This window comes from Sclerotinia sclerotiorum, genomic scaffold (assembly GCF_000146945.2).
Source record: "Sclerotinia sclerotiorum 1980 UF-70 scaffold_19 genomic scaffold, whole genome shotgun sequence".
Lineage (NCBI taxonomy): Eukaryota > Fungi > Ascomycota > Leotiomycetes > Helotiales > Sclerotiniaceae > Sclerotinia > Sclerotinia sclerotiorum.
Genome location: NW_001820817.1, coordinates 450,197 through 467,542, shown reverse-complemented (window position 1 = coordinate 467,542; position 17,346 = coordinate 450,197). Strand labels below are relative to the sequence as shown.

At 44.4% G+C, this 17,346-nt stretch overlaps 9 protein-coding genes across 9 annotated transcripts; 4 read left to right on the top strand and 5 right to left on the bottom strand.

Moving 5' to 3' along the window:
- Window positions 1-252: 252 nt before the first annotated feature.
- Window positions 253-942, top strand: SS1G_12217 (hypothetical protein; the record flags this gene model as incomplete). The annotated part of the gene is made up of 3 exons (XM_001587137.1): window positions 253-590; window positions 651-803; window positions 861-942. The coding sequence occupies 3 exons, from the start codon at window positions 253-255 to the stop codon at window positions 940-942; spliced, it is 573 nt and encodes a 190-aa protein (XP_001587187.1).
- Window positions 943-2,008: 1,066 nt separating this feature from the next.
- SS1G_12216 (predicted protein) lies at window positions 2,009-2,704 on the bottom strand (the record flags this gene model as incomplete). The annotated part of the gene is made up of 1 exon (XM_001587136.1): window positions 2,009-2,704. One exon carries the CDS (start codon window positions 2,702-2,704, stop codon window positions 2,009-2,011), a length of 696 nt encoding a protein of 231 aa, XP_001587186.1.
- A 472-nt stretch (window positions 2,705-3,176) lies between these two features.
- On the bottom strand, window positions 3,177-3,893 carry SS1G_12215 (hypothetical protein; the record flags this gene model as incomplete). The annotated part of the gene is made up of 1 exon (XM_001587135.1): window positions 3,177-3,893. One exon carries the CDS (start codon window positions 3,891-3,893, stop codon window positions 3,177-3,179), a length of 717 nt encoding a protein of 238 aa, XP_001587185.1.
- Window positions 3,894-4,345: 452 nt separating this feature from the next.
- On the bottom strand, window positions 4,346-6,186 carry SS1G_12214 (hypothetical protein; the record flags this gene model as incomplete). The annotated part of the gene is made up of 3 exons (XM_001587134.1): window positions 4,346-4,640; window positions 4,693-5,985; window positions 6,062-6,186. 3 exons carry the CDS (start codon window positions 6,184-6,186, stop codon window positions 4,346-4,348), a joined length of 1,713 nt encoding a protein of 570 aa, XP_001587184.1.
- A 309-nt stretch (window positions 6,187-6,495) lies between these two features.
- SS1G_12213 (vacuolar ATP synthase subunit d1) lies at window positions 6,496-7,744 on the top strand (the record flags this gene model as incomplete). The annotated part of the gene is made up of 4 exons (XM_001587133.1): window positions 6,496-6,527; window positions 6,577-6,665; window positions 6,716-7,608; window positions 7,661-7,744. The coding sequence occupies 4 exons, from the start codon at window positions 6,496-6,498 to the stop codon at window positions 7,742-7,744; spliced, it is 1,098 nt and encodes a 365-aa protein (XP_001587183.1).
- Window positions 7,745-7,900: 156 nt separating this feature from the next.
- On the bottom strand, window positions 7,901-8,947 carry SS1G_12212 (hypothetical protein; the record flags this gene model as incomplete). The annotated part of the gene is made up of 3 exons (XM_001587132.1): window positions 7,901-7,964; window positions 8,063-8,846; window positions 8,902-8,947. 3 exons carry the CDS (start codon window positions 8,945-8,947, stop codon window positions 7,901-7,903), a joined length of 894 nt encoding a protein of 297 aa, XP_001587182.1.
- A 312-nt stretch (window positions 8,948-9,259) lies between these two features.
- SS1G_12211 (40S ribosomal protein S0) lies at window positions 9,260-10,281 on the top strand (the record flags this gene model as incomplete). Its single annotated transcript, XM_001587131.1, has 3 exons — window positions 9,260-9,429; window positions 9,501-10,017; window positions 10,075-10,281. The coding sequence occupies 3 exons, from the start codon at window positions 9,260-9,262 to the stop codon at window positions 10,279-10,281; spliced, it is 894 nt and encodes a 297-aa protein (XP_001587181.1).
- A 1,245-nt stretch (window positions 10,282-11,526) lies between these two features.
- On the bottom strand, window positions 11,527-14,103 carry SS1G_12210 (hypothetical protein; the record flags this gene model as incomplete). The annotated part of the gene is made up of 8 exons (XM_001587130.1): window positions 11,527-11,582; window positions 11,705-12,040; window positions 12,143-12,214; window positions 12,284-12,394; window positions 12,449-12,854; window positions 12,906-13,027; window positions 13,171-13,519; window positions 13,675-14,103. The coding sequence occupies 8 exons, from the start codon at window positions 14,101-14,103 to the stop codon at window positions 11,527-11,529; spliced, it is 1,881 nt and encodes a 626-aa protein (XP_001587180.1).
- A 1,513-nt stretch (window positions 14,104-15,616) lies between these two features.
- Window positions 15,617-16,794, top strand: SS1G_12209 (hypothetical protein; the record flags this gene model as incomplete). Its single annotated transcript, XM_001587129.1, has 2 exons — window positions 15,617-15,958; window positions 16,027-16,794. 2 exons carry the CDS (start codon window positions 15,617-15,619, stop codon window positions 16,792-16,794), a joined length of 1,110 nt encoding a protein of 369 aa, XP_001587179.1.
- Window positions 16,795-17,346: the final 552 nt, after the last annotated feature.

Here is a 17,346-nt window from a genome sequence, read left to right as displayed (position 1 = left end):
CTCAGCTCTACACCGCTTCATACAAACAACTTTACCTTGTCTAACAAACAAGACGTCTCATACATACCCATTGACTCACAACACTATTGTCTGTGCTTGACCATTGTATCATCTTCCCATCAGGATACTACCTTGTATCTTTCACATTGCTTGCATTGCATAGCAATTCATACTAAACCATTCACTCTTCCGCATTAGTCTTTGTTGTCATTTGCATATTTTAACTTTACCCTAATTCCACACTATTACATCATGGCCTATCAACCAAGCTACTACCAAAGCACCTCGCTCCCCATTCCAGTTCCTACAAAATCTCAACAGATTTCTTACTACCCTCCGCAAAACACAACCTATGGTGTCTCACCACCAGAAGCTCCTGAATCTGTAACTACAGGTTCCGGCATGACGTCCGCATATGGAAATTCCACTTACTCCGCTACATCCAGTAGTTACGCTGGAAGTGCGAGTGGTGAATATGACAGCGCTGCTTCAGCCAATGGTGTCGATTTGCAAGAATATATGCAAGATCGATTTTCTGGCGCATTCGACCCTCTTCCTTTAGATCGCACTTTGGCAGTTCAAGCACAAACGTGAGTCAATCAATATCTGAAATCTGGACTTCAATTTGCATTTACTGACAATTTCATCAGATCTGGGTTGTTGAATGCAAAACATAGAGAAATCATGGATTTGCAAGCATTGGCGCAACAACGTCTTACGAAAACTAGAGCGAGATTGCAAGAAGGTTATCAAGATGCCAAGGAAGTGAAGGCGAATTTAGAATGGACCCAACATCGAATGGGGTGAGTATCAATTTTCTACTATCTGCTCCTAAAACCTCAATTCTAACATCATTCCAGAGCGATCAAGAGCAAAGTTTCAAAGAGACACCCCAAAGAATACGCACAAGCCCGCGAGCGTTATCCATCTCCAGAGTACTAAAAGCACAATCTCTTAATTTGCTTATTTTCTACTTTCATGCATCGCTTACGAAAAAGTTTCCCCTTTTCTTTTCCTTGATACCTTTTTATCTGCGCTGCTTTTATGAAGCGGATCTTTTAAATCATTGTCTAACGAAGTTATGACGATTCTGATTGGGTGGAGCGCTTGTTATTCCCAGTGCGGGGATGCAGCAGTGCCGGTTGAACAGGCTCCTTAGCACTTGCAGCTGGTGAGAGACGCCAGGGCTGCAGTAGTTCCCGTTCATGCATGGTTCTGCGGGCCCCCTGGGAAACCGGGCTCTGCAGCTGTGGAGCTGCGTGGTGTGGTGGTAATGGGATGAAATGGCGTGAGGCTGAGACTTTATCATTTGGAGGGAGGGCTTCTCTGTAGAGTGATTGGACTGTATTTTCCATATAGGCGTGGTGTGGGTGTCGGGGGTGGGGTGGATTTTTGTAAAGACAAATGAAACGGCGTGGATTACTAACTGCTTTTGGCTGGCTACTGGAGTTAGGACATGGCTGGAGGCAAAATATGTAGTTAGTGCTTTCAAACACAGGCAAATGATTCATTGTGAGTGGTCGATATCTGTAAGTTGTGACTTAACATGGATGATATTTTAGGAGGGCCAGAGATGAGCAATTTCCCTGGATGCTTGCCCCTCTGAGACATATCATGCACCTTCTCTCCCACCTGACACTTATCTACTCCACTTCCCTGTCTACATGCCCATCTTTGGACTAGAGGATGTGTATTAACCCTGGTAATATCCCTATCGAGCCCATCACATAAGCGTGTCGCCTACTCGTTCCTCTTCCGCATTAGGATTCGGTAGCCAAGCTCTGCCTTGTTCTTGCTTCTAACCCGGTTGCTTCTTTCGTGATATCAGGCTGATAGGAATTCTCCTTCCTCGCGATACATATTCAACCTCTGATGTAAGACTGGGAGAGGACTCTTGGCGGTTATGTAGATGCGTATATATTCATTTCCCTGCCACAGAACATCTCTCCACATCATCATAACCCCAAACCATATTCCCCAAAGCAAACCCAACCAAGCCCCACCCTCATTACATCCTCCCCTCCTCTCCCTCCTTCTCCTTCTCCCTCTCCCTCCCTCCACCCCCACTATTCCCCCCACTCCCCCCTCCACCCCTCTCATCCCTCCCAAACAAACCCCTCCTCCCGCCCCTCCAAACCCTCTCCAACACATCCCTCCCAGGCAACAACCTCTCAAACACAACCACCAACTCTGCTTCCCCCTCCACAACAACCACTAACACATAGCGCACTTCGAAATTGCGAAATACCTCATTAATATATATATCCTGGATTTTTTGACTCGGGATAAATCGTGTTTTGGTGGTGGAGAGGTAGGACTTTGGGGATGAGGAGATTTGGAGTCCGAGGTGGCGGAGAATGAGGAGGGATTCGGTGGTGTGGGTGCGGAGGGTTAGGAGGGTGAGGGTTAGGAGGGTGAGGGGGAGGAGGAGGAGGGGGGGAATGTTTTGGGTGAGGGTTTGGAGAGGGTGCTGGATTGAGGAGGGGATGGTGAGGGAGGAGAGTATGGCCGGGGCGGGGAGTATGCTGAGGTAGTAGGTGTAGAGGAGGAGGAGGATGGCTAATGCGAGGGTTATGCGGAGGATGTGTGTTAGGGTTAGGAGGATGCGGAGGTGCAGGGTCAGGGGTGGGTGGGTGCTGACGGTGTATTCGATGGTTGTTGGGGAGGGGCGGCGGATATGCAAGGTGGGGGGACAGGTGAGCATGGTTGATGCATTGATTGATTCGTTCTTGAAAGAGTGTGAGGTTTTGTAGATTAGAGAGATGCGATTGATTGATGTATGTATGTGTATTTGTGATGGGAATTGGATTTAGGAAGACGAGGCTTATCGATAAGGATATATTTTTTTGGTCCAGGCAAGGCTGAGGGTTGAAGAGTAGGCTTGCGGAATTGGAAGTGTGAAGATGATGGTTTGATATGGTTTCTATATCAATTATTGGGAGAGAATATCATGCATCAATACTGTTTTCCCTCCCGGGTTTTCTACAATAAACGATTGCATACGTGGCAGATCTGCAAGCCATTGCGGTCCCCGTGTACCGCTCAAATCCACCAGCATCAAAGTTCACTTTGATACCAGCCATGATTCCAGCATTATAGTCAGAACCATGTTATAATATGGTGTAGCCAGTCAAATGCAAACCCATCTCCATCCCCTCAAAGTGTCTTAATCCCACTCACTCTCCAGTATCAATCTCCAAATCAATCTGCACCCCATTACCCACCCCATAATCCTCCAGCGTCAACTTATCCTTGAAAGGTCTCTCCCCCTGCCTCTTCAACATAATCTCATGCGGCTGCCTCCCAATCCTCGCCGCCACCTGCGCTTTAAAAAGTCGAATCGGGTCACTCGCTAAACATGGGATTGCCGCCTTAGTACCCAAACGATCATTAACATGTACAATAATCATCGGTTCATTCGACGGCGCCGCTGAAGCAGAAACCGCTGTAGAGATTGGTGCCGCGGGAGGTCTAACAGGAGGATTCGCAGAATCCGATGATTGGGTTTTGGGTTTGGAGGAAGAGGAAGAGGCGGAGGAAGCTTTGAATTTCGAAAATGCTGATGCGCCGAATTTGCTAGCTATGTCGAGTGTATCCTCCTCCTCTGGTGTTTCGGTATCTTTCAACGACTGTTCATCTTTCTTCTGTGCTTTGGCAGTAGAAGAAGTGCCGAACTTCCCAGCTATATCCAAATCATTTTCATCTGCAGCAGCTCTTGGAGGCGAAGGTCTTCGTTCTCGTTCCGGTTCTCGTTCGCGTTCGCGCCGCCGTTCTCGAACTGGTGATCTCTTTCTGTCTCTTCTAGGTGATTGAGATCTTTTGCGGTAAGTTTTATCGGTGTCGCGTTCGGGCGATCTAGAACGAGCTCGCTTTTTGAGTTTGAGACCTGCCATGGTGACTGTTATAGTATAAAGATGAGGTGCCCTTGTAGCTTGGATGTGATACTTTGGACTCGCTCGGCTAAGTCTCGGCTCCTATTTCAATTTTTGGACCTCATGGCGATTTTCAATTCTCAATTCATTAGTTGTGACAAAGTGGTCAAATTTGTGTCGTCTATTCCTATTTTATGAACTTGTAGTATTAAAAATATCTAGTCAAATCAGTCACTGGATTCTAGTGCAATATGGCCAAAGATTATAGTGCTTAATTTAAAATACGCTTTTTATTGAATATGCTGAGTATTTTGTCAAAGCAAAATATGTTGTTATGCGAAAGCATCTAAGCCTAAAGACAATACCCTGACTCTGCCATCCCTACGCCAATTTATAAACAAAAAACCCTATACGCCCAGACTCATGATATCCGAAGCATTATGATACAGAACTGAAAGAAGAATTACATTCAATCAATCCTTGTTCTTCTTCTTCTTCTTTTTCTCGGACTTTTCGCCATCATCTTCTGACTTTCGTTTCTTTCCATTAACTTCGGGTGTGTCATTTACGGCACTCTTCTTTACTTCCTTCGCTTCCTTTACTGCCTTCTTAGCTGCTTTTGCGGCCTTCTTCGCAGCCTTTTCGGCTTTCTTGGCAGCCTTCTCAGCCTTTTTGGCTTCCTTGTCTCCCTTTTTAGATTTCTTTTCAGAGGCATCGCTCTCGTCTGAAGAGTCAGAATCAGACTTCTCAGCAACTTCCTCGATGAGTCTAAAATAGTTAGCATTTAACGTAGCTGTGGGCGGGCATAATCATAACTTACTTCTTGTTTTTCTTCTCTCTCACCGGGATAGCAGCGGCTGGCTCATCCCCAGCAAGACCATCCGCATCTGCGTTATATTTTCGGGCTTCCTTGACTTCCCATTTACCAGGAGCTGAAGTTGTCTTGCCATTTGGTCCAACAGCAACACCACGAGGAAGGAGAGGCTTTCCTTCAATGCCTCGGAGATGACGTTCAATCTTAGCACGTGAAGTGACACCCAGTGCGGATCTCTCTTCATCGTCAACATCATCACCTTTGCCTTCACCTTGTGCACTCCAGTCTGACAAAGCATCGACGCGCAGTCCAATAGCTGCCTTGGCGGCCAACATACGCGCGATCTTTCCCTTGTTCTTTCCAGTAGCTTGACCAACCAGCGAAGCATGGTAGATAAGACCGTATTTTGGAGTGTCATGTTTCGTCTTAAGGGCTCTGAATAGAGCCTTTTCAGCACCAAGAATTTGGATGGTACTGGCAGGGCTCTTGGCGAGGTTCATAAGAGATCCAGCGTGAGCGATCAATCGAGCCCCGACCAACTCGCCAACCAACTCGGTCAAGTTGGGGGCAATTGCTTGCATACGTGCAGACAAGTAGCTTGACAATTGCTGACGATATTCTGTAAAGCCGACGACTTGCTCTGCCAAAAGCTTGATGTTGTCCAAATCTTCTTCAGTGATTTCAGTACCCATACTAACTTCAGCAGCAGCTTTGATGGCAGCCTCAATTTCTTCTGGGAGAATATCCGCGAGATCGGTACTTGAAGTGTTCACGCGCATACCGACCTTCAAAATAACTCTAGCGTAGGCCAAATTGTCGTTCACAATCTTGCCCATTTCTGGGAAATGCCATCCGTACCATTCCTTTACTCTCATAGCGTATGTGTTGAGCTCCTTGTCCAAATCATCCAACAACGAAATAGCTTGCACAATCATGGTATCAACCTTGTCGGGTGAGAACTTCAGCTTGTGGCGCGACAAAGAATGCGACAAACCCAGTGACATAGTGGAGATGTGTTCGGGGAGGAGACCTGGGATCAAGGAGGGGAGGTGATCGCGGATTCCACGGAAAATGTCATTTGTTTTCGAGTCGGAGATTGGTGTGAGAGTCAAACCAGGGAGTTTGTTGATAGCTTGTCCCAATTTAGGGTCAGCAACGGCCAGAGACGCCTTCTTCTCATCCTTTAAAGTGTCGAGAAGTTTTGCAAGCATAGGTGAAACTTTTCCCTCGACCAACGAAGCAACCTCCTCCAAAGCTGTCGCGGCACTGTCGAACTTTTGGAATTGCTTAAGCTTCAATCTAATCCGTGCAATTGAACATGTTAGAAATCTGTATCTCAATTGCAAATGCGCCATCTGGAAGCAATTGCACTCACAATCCATTGATCCCCTCAGCGGTTTCAATTTCTGAAGCGACATCATCCTTCTTCAAAAGCTTTTTATCGGCCTTAAATAAAACCAATCCAGCCGCCGTCTCCGTAAGAATAAATAAAGGCGCCATTGTGAAGAAATATTTCAAGTCTCTTCGTAGTGATGCTGTTCAATGGGCGTCCAAAATTCTGAAGCTTATGATTTTTCGCAAGGAATAATTTTTTGTTCAAGCAAAAAATTATGGCAGACGCTAATGAGATCTCAAGCCACAGGCATACCTCCAATCGGTTTAGTGGTCGGGTCAGGTGACTAGTAACCAACCTCACTGAAACCCACTCACGATCCATGCAAGTAGGTAGCTCCTGCGAAGGCAACTCAACTTGGTCCAGACAAACCTCAAGCGACGACAATAGATCTTCTTCGCAGACAACGAAACAAAATGGAGGGTCTATTTTTCAACGTTCAGAATGGGTAGGGTTCCAATTCCTGTTGGTAACATTAATATCTAATACTTCCGCAGCTATATTGAGGGTATCGTCAGAGGTTATCGCAATGGACTCTTGACGGGCCAGAATTATAATAATTTGATTCAATGCGAGACCATCGATGGTAAAGAATACTTTCCTGCTTTTCAAACACATCAAGTAACGAGGGACTAGATCTCAAGCTTCAACTTGGACCTGCGTACGGCGATTTCTTAGCATCACTTCCACCTAATCCTTCAACATCCACCTTGGCTGCGAAGACGACCGACAAACTCATCTCCGAGTTTCGATACCTACGAGCAAATGCCGTGGGATCACTCGCAAAGTTTATGGACTATTTGACATATGGATACATGATCGACAATGTAGCCCTTTTGATTACCGGCACTCTTCACGAAAGAGATACCCGGGAGTTACTTGAAAGATGCCATCCTCTTGGTTGGTTCGAGACTATGCCCGTGTTATGTGTGGCTACAAACATAGAGGAGTTATACAACAGTGTATTGATTGAAACACCGTTAGCGCCTTATTTCAAGGGAAGTTTAAGTCATCAAGATTTGGATGAGCTCAACATTGAAATTGTCCGAAATACATTGTATAAGAACTACCTAGAGGATTTCTACAACTTTGTCAATACTGACCCAGATATGGCCAGCACTCCAACCGCCGAAGTTATGTCTGAAATACTGGAGTTCGAAGCCGATAGAAGAGCTATCAATATTACACTCAACTCTTTCGGTACAGAGCTATCGAAGAAAGACCGCCAAAAGCTTTATCCCAATTTTGGGCGTCTATCTCCAGCAGGAACAATCTTGCTGTCAAGAGCAGAAGATATTGAAGGTGTGAGACTTGCTGTTGAAGGAGTTAGCGACTACAAGGGTTATTTTGATGCCACCGGATTGGGACAAAGTAGCACTGGGGCTGGCAACATGAGCGGGGGAGCTGGTGGTAATGAGAAAAGTTTAGAAGATTTGTTCTATCAAAAGGAGATGGAAATCTCCAAGGGTGCATTCACGAGACAATTCACATATGCTATTGTTTATGCATGGGTCAAGTTGCGAGAACAGGTATGTTCCATTATTCATATCAAGCCAGTGGATGACTTCTAATATTTCACAGGAAATACGCAACATTACCTGGATCGCCGAGTGCATAGCACAAAATCAAAAAGAACGAATTGGCAATTATATCAGTGTATTTTAGTGTGGGGGTAAACATGTTACTAATAGTCTTTTCTTTCTTCTTGACATAGGGATGTCAAGGTTCTGTACTGGTCTAGTTGGCGAGCTGGCGTAGGGAGATTACGGATACTGATTTTCAAATTGCATGATAAACTTTTATACCTCCTACAGTACATACTTAGATCATGGTGATATACATTTTGATATTATTTAAAGACTTATCTCCCCTTTCCATGTACCCTCTGTTAAGCCCAAGGTCGTAATCAGATTCTCCCATCTATCACTGCCACGCTCCTTTTTCCTTAGATACTTAAGCAACTTCTGCCTCCTATGAACTAACAAACGCAAATTTCTTTTGTTAACCTTATCCTTCTTTCCGCGCTTCGATTCCAACTGATCGGCAAGGACTCTAATCTTTGCAGTCAAAATCGCAATCTGGACCTCAGAGCTCCCTGTATCTGGCCCAGCCCTTGGTGTCTTCTCTGGTTTATCGACGCCTGCAATAGCGTCCTGAGTGGGTGCCCTAGGCCTCAAAACCCCATCTGTCCGGTGGCGTCCAAAAGTATCTATACACCTCACAATGTTCGCTCTGGTCTTATCCTTCGAGTTTGCGTTTTCTAAGCTCACAATGCGGGCCAACGCTGCGACTGCGTTCGCATGATCTTCCTCGTGCTTCTTCTTTGCCTGTTCCTCTTCGTGAGGGTCCGCTAAATCCCGATTCTGGGCTAATCGAGGCTCCGTAAGATGGTATGACTGCTGGATGGCGCCTTGGAGCTCTGTTGGGGTCAAAAAGTGATTCAAGAGAACATTGTCGGTATTTTTGAATTTGACACCTCCACCCAAGCCCTGGGTCATGGTTGCGTCGAGTTTGATTGTAGATCCTCCGACGGTATCAAGAGATTCTAGAAATGGTGTGGACACTCCCCGTACTGGATCTCCCAATGAGGCTTCCCGTTCCTTCTTAAGTACTGCTTGCCTTTCCAGATTGGACTGTTTTCTCTGCCTAGATTGTGCTAATGCATAGGGATCTTTATGCGCTCTTCGCTGGGCGAATGTTGCCGCATTGGCTGCGGATGTGGTTGAGAAAGAGCATGTTGATGAACTCGCGGCAGGGCGAAAACATACTATTATAATAATTAGATAAAATGATTCCAGCTATCGTCAGTGTTTATGTCTTACGAGAAGGTGCGCTTAACCGCGAAATAATGGATATTCGGGGAGGCATTGTGATTTTATTTAATTGAATCAAGTCATCAATCCATCCATCAGCTTAGGTCCTCTGCTCCCCTCAAAGTCCCATCCAGATAAATTTCCGAGCTAACATCTAATGTGGACTAGTGGGGAAATTGTTATCAACGCCTAATATCTATGGCGGAACTGACAAGGGCCAATGGACAATCTTGATTAGGGTTTCGTTAACTTTTTATTTCGCACCATCGCAAAATTGATTCTTCGTCCCTCGCAAATCGACAACTTACGACAACCATCTCCTCCTAAAGGTTTGACCAACTCGACAATAATAAATCAAATCGCAAAGATGGCACCTTCTCAACTCCCCGCGATTTTCAATCCTACCTCCCAGGATATTGAGCAGCTTTTGGCCGCTCAATGCCATTTGGGATCCAAGAACTTGCAAGTTCACATGGAACCATACCTCTGGAAGACTCGCCCAGATGGAATCAATGTTATCAACATTGGCAAGACCTGGTACGTTTGGAACGGAAGAAGAATGAAAGCGCCAGCCAAGGGAACTTCGGTCTAACAAATTTATTTTACAGGGAGAAGATCGTCCTTGCTGCCCGTATCATCGCAGCCATCGACAACCCAGCTGATATCTGTGTCATCTCCGCTCGTCCTTACGGCCAACGTGCTGTCTTGAAGTTCGCCGCGCACACTGGTGCTGTTGCCATCGCTGGTCGTTTCACCCCTGGTAACTTCACCAATTACATCACCCGATCCTTCAAGGAACCCCGCCTCATCATTGTTACCGACCCACGTACCGATGCTCAAGCTATCAAGGAGGCTTCCTACGTCAACATCCCAGTTATCGCTCTTTGCGATACAGATTCCCCAACTGAGTTCGTCGATGTAGCTATCCCAACCAACAACAAGGGTCGTCACTCCATTGGTTTGGTTTGGTGGATGTTGGCTCGTGAGGTTCTCCGTCTCCGTGGTTCCATCGCTTCCCGCGAGGCTGAATGGGACACCATGGTTGATTTGTACTTCTACCGTGACCCAGAAGCTGAGGAGAACAAGGATGCTATCGAGGAGGCTAAGGCTCCAGGTGCTGACGAGGTACGTTATACATGTTTAATTGGTCCAAAAAGATCCATTTCTAACTTAATCTCACAGGTCGGTGCCGCTGCTGTTGACCAAGGATTCGCCGGTACCGGTGATTGGGAAGTATCTGGGGCTACTGCCGGTGCATTCACTGCTGCTAGCAACACTGCTGCCGCTGGTGGAGCTTCATGGGATGCTGCTGAGCCATCTGACTGGGCTGCTACACCAGCTGCTGCTGGACAAGAGTGGGCTGCTTCCGGAGCTACTGAGCAATGGTAAATGTCAATACCCAACAACAAAAAATAATTAAGATGTTTCCGCAATGATCTATATCTCTTGGGGGTCAAATTTGAAAGCACTAATGAGGGAAAGATACTCGATAACTGTTCATGTGCCATGGTTTGAGAGGGAAAGCCCTGTGCGTTCAAAAGGAGTGGACTTGATCGTTATTCCGCTCTCAATGATATAAGTCTCTGGTTGTGGCACTACAATCTTAGATATTGTTGCAAAGGATTGACATTTTTGATGTGATATGGTTGACATGACGCTCTGTCGTAATAAATGGAGTATGTCATAAAATTAATCACAAAAGCATTGCAAAAACACGTTGATCTCAAATTATGATCCTGTGTATTTGTGCCTAATTCAAGTGCATCGTAAAGATCAATATCACCTCGTTGAAACGTTCAAATTTGCAGTTTCTCTCCCATACGCAACCTCCAAAAGATAAATGTACCCCTCATTCATCGCCATGCATCACTGAAATTATCTATGAAGTTTATAATCCAGCTTTCAAGTCTTTTTTGGATTTGAACTGAGCCATTCATTGCATTGCATCGTACTATACTATATCATCGAACTCCGTAAATACTACATCTACAATCCATGTCTCACGGGAGCCCTAAGCCCTAATTATCGAAAATAATACAAAAGAAAGCTAGCTACCTTGGGTGAACGCTGAACTTTGATTTGTGATTTAATAATAGTGAGGTAGGAACTCGAATTTGAACTCGAATTTGAGTCTAAGGGCGTATTGATAAGTTAAATAGGGAGGATGAAGATGGTATGAATTGAATGTTAGGTACCCAGGTACAGAGAGATAGCATAGCTGCTTTGAATAATATATCATGTCACTGATTACTGTGTATATATGGAATCTTATGATCTGATGTATGGTCATGGAATGTTCATTTCACGTTATGTAAGATCTTATATTTAAATATATACCATGTGTATTTGAGAGTTTTTTATGTATGATTACTCTGCGGTGGTAGGATAGTGGTATGTGTCAAAGGAGACGAGAATCTTTCTATTCTTCTTTCTCTTTTTGCCAAACAAGTAGATCCTTAGTCCTGGACTATTTGTCATATTTATCTTCCAATCATTTAATAGTCAGTCCAAATCCAAGTCCTAGTCGAAGTCCTGGTTCAAGTCATCCCAAAATTTTCCTTAGCTTTTCTATATTCTCATATCGTATGGTCGTGCAAATCATAAATTCGTATACATCGATGAGTGAGTGTCCAGCTAAGGAAGTGAAAGGTAGAGCTTGAGGAGGTTAGGGTAATTGGGGGTTCCGAGTCCTGTTTAGGGTGGGAGTTAGTATTCATGTGATATAATAGGATGAGAGCTTGTATGCATCCCAGGATTACTCAAGAATCTCGAAGCACGAAGCGAAAACAGAAAGGAAAGACAAAATACTAACCTGTAACAGGATCCCATCCCTTCACAGCTGTGAACCCTGCGGTTCCACATCCTTGATTTCCTCCACTCGTGATATCATTCAACACGCTAGGATGCGCATACAAAACGGGGTTGACGAATCCGATGGCTGCTTTTCCGGCATTGATTCGTGCAGCGTTTATTAAGGTGAAGATGGCGCCGATGACAGGGGAAGAGGCCGATGTACCGTATACGAGAGAGAATTCTCCGTCCACAGCGACAACGTAGTTTACACCGTTGGCGGAGATGTCGGGGTAACCACGAGTGGTTTGTGAGTTGTTGTACTGGGCTGCTGTGTAAGGGGGAGGATATTTGGCAACTAGCGGGGAGGTTAACTTTCGATCTGGGAAAGGGAGGTATCATAGATATGTAGATAGGCTTGAGATGCGGTACGTGATGCTACAGGTATGGGTCTACTTACAGTAGGTTGCCACGGCTTGGCTTTGGTATTTGGGCATGGAAAAGACATTAGAGAATCCTCCGCCAGAATAGACTAGAGAATCAGGTTAGCATGTACATATAGGTGAGAACTATAAAAGATTTGATGAATAATAGTACTTACTGACAGACTCGGCAGCTTCTTCTGGTTGAGTGACAGTAGCGTTTGGTTTGATTTGGGTAGCTCCGACGGATGTGATGTATGGACATGTACCAGGAAAGGAAGGGCTAAACGCTGTCCCAAAATGTGAATATAGACCCTACAAACAATGTATGGGGAATGACATACCATTACCAGCTCCACATTCTCCTCCATTACCCGCAACACCATAATCACCAGAAGAGTACAAGATTGTGACACCCTGGAGGCCTAGCTTGAGATACTCATTGCATTGACGTCTCTCATATGCTGGTGTGAGATCGCTTTCATCGAAACCATAGGAGGTGGAAATAACTTTGGTGGCAGCGAATCCACCACAGTTCGGGGGTCCTTTGTAGTAATCGCTGCTATTTCCATATGTATCGGGGAAGATTGCATCGTAATCTGGGTCGTCACCACCGCCTGTTTTACAATAGGAGCCATCGATAGCGTCAAGGAAGTTGTTGAACGATGCTCCCTCTCCTATATCTCCTGCTTGATATAATGTCACCTTTTGAGGATATGCAAGTGCCATTCCGTATTCAAGATCCAAGTCCTAGGCTGCATTAGACAAGAAGTAGATAGATGGGGTGAAGAATCAACTTACAGATTCTCCGTTGTAGTCAAAGGACTCCACAATTGTCTGTAAGACACCACCGTCGATGGAGTCAAAAATTGGTCTAGCCCCGACAAGTGCAGGAGAGAAGTTGCCAAAGAATAAATCCAAATCTGAAGTCGAAGTCAGTATTTGCAAAGTGACATGTAAAGTGACTCTTACCTGCAGGGAGATATGCTTGTGGCGTATATTCGACAATTCCATAGGAGTCTATCACTGATTAAATTTGATACCAACAACGGAGAGTCATACTTACTTCCTTTTGCAGAAGGGCCTTGGGCTGGAAGCCCGTATAAAGCCCGGAGACAATCGGGTGTGACATGTGTATTGCAAGTCGCCAATGGTGAAGTTTGTAGCCCGCCATGTGATGTAACAGAGATGATTTTGCCTTGTTTGGGCAAAGATGGATCGTTTGGTGAACCGGCTCTGTGTTTGGAAAAGGCATCCTTTTGACTGGTATTCTCTCGCTTCATCTTTCGAGGTGCAACCTTTGCATCGAAGTGAAGAGTTGGTGTGATAAAATCAATGTGTTTGCGCAAGTTCTCAGGGACACTGTAGTCATCACAAGCAGCAGCACTTTGGCCAGTTTCGGCATGTGTATAGGCCTACAAGTAGGAGAATAAGTAATTGCGTACCGAGTAAGACATTGGAGGGAAGTGAGGACCAAGGATATGTACCAAGATGGAAGGAAATGTAGTTCAAACATCCACATGGAGCTGGATATGGCGGAGCTTTAGGTGAAAGAAGTGATTAGGCTTACGTAGTATTTAGTGTTGAGAAGAGACTCGGCTTCTGCAACAGTAACGTTTGCATGAATCCAATTGAGACTTTGCGATTGCTTTACACGCTCGCTCTTGATGCCATATTCTTCAAGCCATTGAAAAACTGCTTTAACAGACTCAGCACTTGGAGCAAAGGTTTCAGCAACCTTCTTCGCACTCCAGTGCTTGCCATAGTTTGCTGAGGAAGGATTAGAAACATCCATTAAGTATGCTTCCGCGTTATGCAAGTTATTTTGAGTGATGGCGAATCGCATTGGGAGGTGTGAATCCGGGTGTAATGGATTCTCCCTACGCCAATTGCGAGGTTCTTGATCTCTTCGCTCATGGACGACATGTCTTTTTTGAGAAGCTGGAGCAGCAATCGCTCCAGTCAAGAGACTGCATGCAACGATAAGAGAGAAATGCATTTTGTGAGCAAAAAGAAAGTTCACTTGAGTGCTCAACCACTTGGGGAAGCTCAAGGTCTTATGAAGCAATGAAATAGCTATGGGAGCTTCCTTATCATCTACCATGTCTAGTAAGTACCTGTCAACACCGGCACTACTAGCTTAGCAAGTAGTGCACTGCAAGGCTACATATGTGATCCAGGGGTGGTTGACATGGTGTTTGACACCATTCTTACCCATATTTGACTAGTATGATGAGTAACTTGCAGCATTTATGAGATATGGGTATCTTTATCTAAATGCACCTGCATGAGAGGAGACGGTAAAAGGAAGGAAGTCGATACGCCGTGCATTACCTGCCCGATGAAGAATGGTTCGTGGGTAGGTACAGGAAGTGTTGTGATGGGTCTTGTCAATAACACCATCAAAGATTTCTGCAACGATCCAATCAACCTTCTTACTGGTTACTGTCTGAGACTTCTGCGATGAAAAAAAGTTGGCGTAACTCGTATTCATTCAAATCACTCAAAATCGTAGATATTATGGAGAAGGCGTCACCTTTTACATAAGATGTACAGGTGTAGAGGTTGTTACGATTGATGAAAATGATAGAGATCAGTATTTGTGAATGTTGATAAGATGAGCATAAGTTCACAACATATGGCAAGATAAGGTTTGAAAGGTGGATGTTTGTGTCCCTTGTATGTACTCTGACTTTTCATGGGTTCTCGGCGAAGATACTCCGTATAAATGAAATAAGCCGAAAAGCTCGGACCACGGGTACACCGTAGTATTGAGGTACATATCTGAGACCGGCAATTGAATTATTCCGTCAATGTACTCGAGTACTAAAAATAGTAGACTAGCGATAGATACAGATGAGGACATTTTAATTTCACCCTCCACTCATATGGCTTAGTAGCCTTGCAGAATAGGTTAACTTTAGTATTTTTATATGATTGGTTATCCATTTTCATATGCACGTGAAAAGCTTAAGTCACCCGTGATTACATAATACAGTTCGATTACCATTTGTCTATGACTCGTACTATTTTAGGTACCGTACAACCTTCCAAGATTAATCAATGCTTACGATCAAGCCTATTTATGATTGGTTCAACTAGTCATGCCATTCAATAGCCTTGCAGAAAAGGTCAAAGCTCAACCTGTGATACTATTCGTGATTGGCTTGTCAAGCAAGGTAAATCATCTACAAATTGGTCTAGCCCTCTCAATGTAGCCTTACTCGTGTCATGGACTTGACCAGCAAATTGCCAAATTCGATTTTCATGCAACTTTTACCAACAAAAGTTTCAGACAATGTATTTGGTTGAGAGATTGGAAAATTCTAACATAAAACGCAATTCTATACCTAATAGACAGCATTGTTGAGTTGTCTCCATCCTCATTTCATTCCACCAAATCTACTCTACAGTCAAAAACACCTCGCAAGAGGTAGTGGCTACGCAGGAAGCAACGAAAAGTACCCCGCAGTTATATTTCTAAACTTATTCTCATCAACAAATTGAGCATCATGTCCATTATTGGGAGTTTTCTCCAGACTCCTGGGCATGAGAACCCTCTAGTATCTTTCTATCAAAACAAGACTCCGGACACTGCAGGGCGATATATTTCCCAAATCTTGAAATGGAACTATAAAAGATTGGAGGACACACACGACTACATTCAATGGCTGTTCCCTCTCCCAGAAGAGTCTATGGTCAGCAATGCACCTTTGGTAGATGCGAATGTGTTCAAGGCGTTTCATTCCTCTCCCGAATTACAATCCCTACTTAAGAATTCTTTGGTTAAAATGTTGGATTTTTATGGGTTTGAGTTGGTTGATGATTCGAATGAGAATAATAAGTTGCCTACTGTACGTATAACGTCAAGTTAACAAGTATATCAGGTCAGTGGTGTTGTGTTGTCTAACTTTTTCAATAGATAGTCAGATCTAGCAGTTTTACTGTAAAAAGCCGCAACTGGCTCGTCAGGATAGACCATAACCACCTGAGAATTAGTCGAATCCTTCGATCTCTCCGCGTTCTGGGTCTGGAATCTGAAGCTGCTGCATTGTATAAGGCAATATCAGACATTATCTGCCAGGAACCAAGCCAAATCGTTAGCGCTCAATCAGCGGAATTCTGGCGACGTGCTGCCCAGAGACCCGTGCATTGGGCACCGCATCTGTCTGAAAAAGAATGCCGAATGGACAAAAAATGGAGACTGGGCGCAAAATACCTAAAAGATTATGAAAGAATGAAGATGGCTAAGGACTTACAGCAGCAGTACGACAACAAAAAGGCTCTGGAGGAGGAGAAAGAAGCAGAGTTTCAAGCCACAAAAGCACATATTGCTGCAGTTATGGCTGATCGACAGAGAAGGTCAGAAGAAGCTACTGTTGGTCTCCAGAAACCAGGTAGAGTTCAACTGGGAAGTGGAAGCCGCATTTCCGAGCCTCAACTCGACAAAAAGGAAGCTGCAGTTGCTCAAACACGCCAGCTCATGTCTGATGTACAGAAGGTTATAGCAACCGAGGCAGTAGCAACTTTAGAATCTACAGACAGATTCTCAGATGCAACTCCCTCTGATGAGCCTATGCATAGGCTTGAAAACCCCGAAATCATCAACCAGAAGGCTGCAGAAAATGGTGGACAATCAACTACTCACCAAATTCAACAATACCAGCTCATGTCTCCTCGTCATCCTTAATCAGCATAAATACGTCTTTTCATTCCATTTTTCATGAAATAGGTGATGGTCTAGGGAACACTGATGTCATGAGGTTGGTTATGGGTGGTTTATGGGTGGTTTATGGATGGCTTATAGGTCGTTTATGGGCGGTTTATGGATGGTCTATGGATGGTTTATAAATGGTTTATGGGTGGCTTATAGGTGGTTGATGGGCGGGGCTAATGGGATTCCGGTGGCTTTATTCAGGTTTATTATGGAGTTGGTATTCAAATGTAAGGTATCTGGGTGATATAGGATGGAGTTCTAGAAAATTATATTCTGGACAGGACTGGACAATACTCAATCTATTTTTGTATACTAGATATTTTCAATGGGAAATGAGTAGAGATTATAAAAGCTATTATCAAAAATGAGGGCAATAGAGCTAAATGAATAAATAAACAGATGATAATAGGATTCTATAATCCTTATAATGATTAGAATTAATGCTAATGATTTTGAAGAATAAGTCTAGTACCCTACTTTTGGGCCACCCTTTTACACCAAAAATGACGATTTTGACCTATTAAT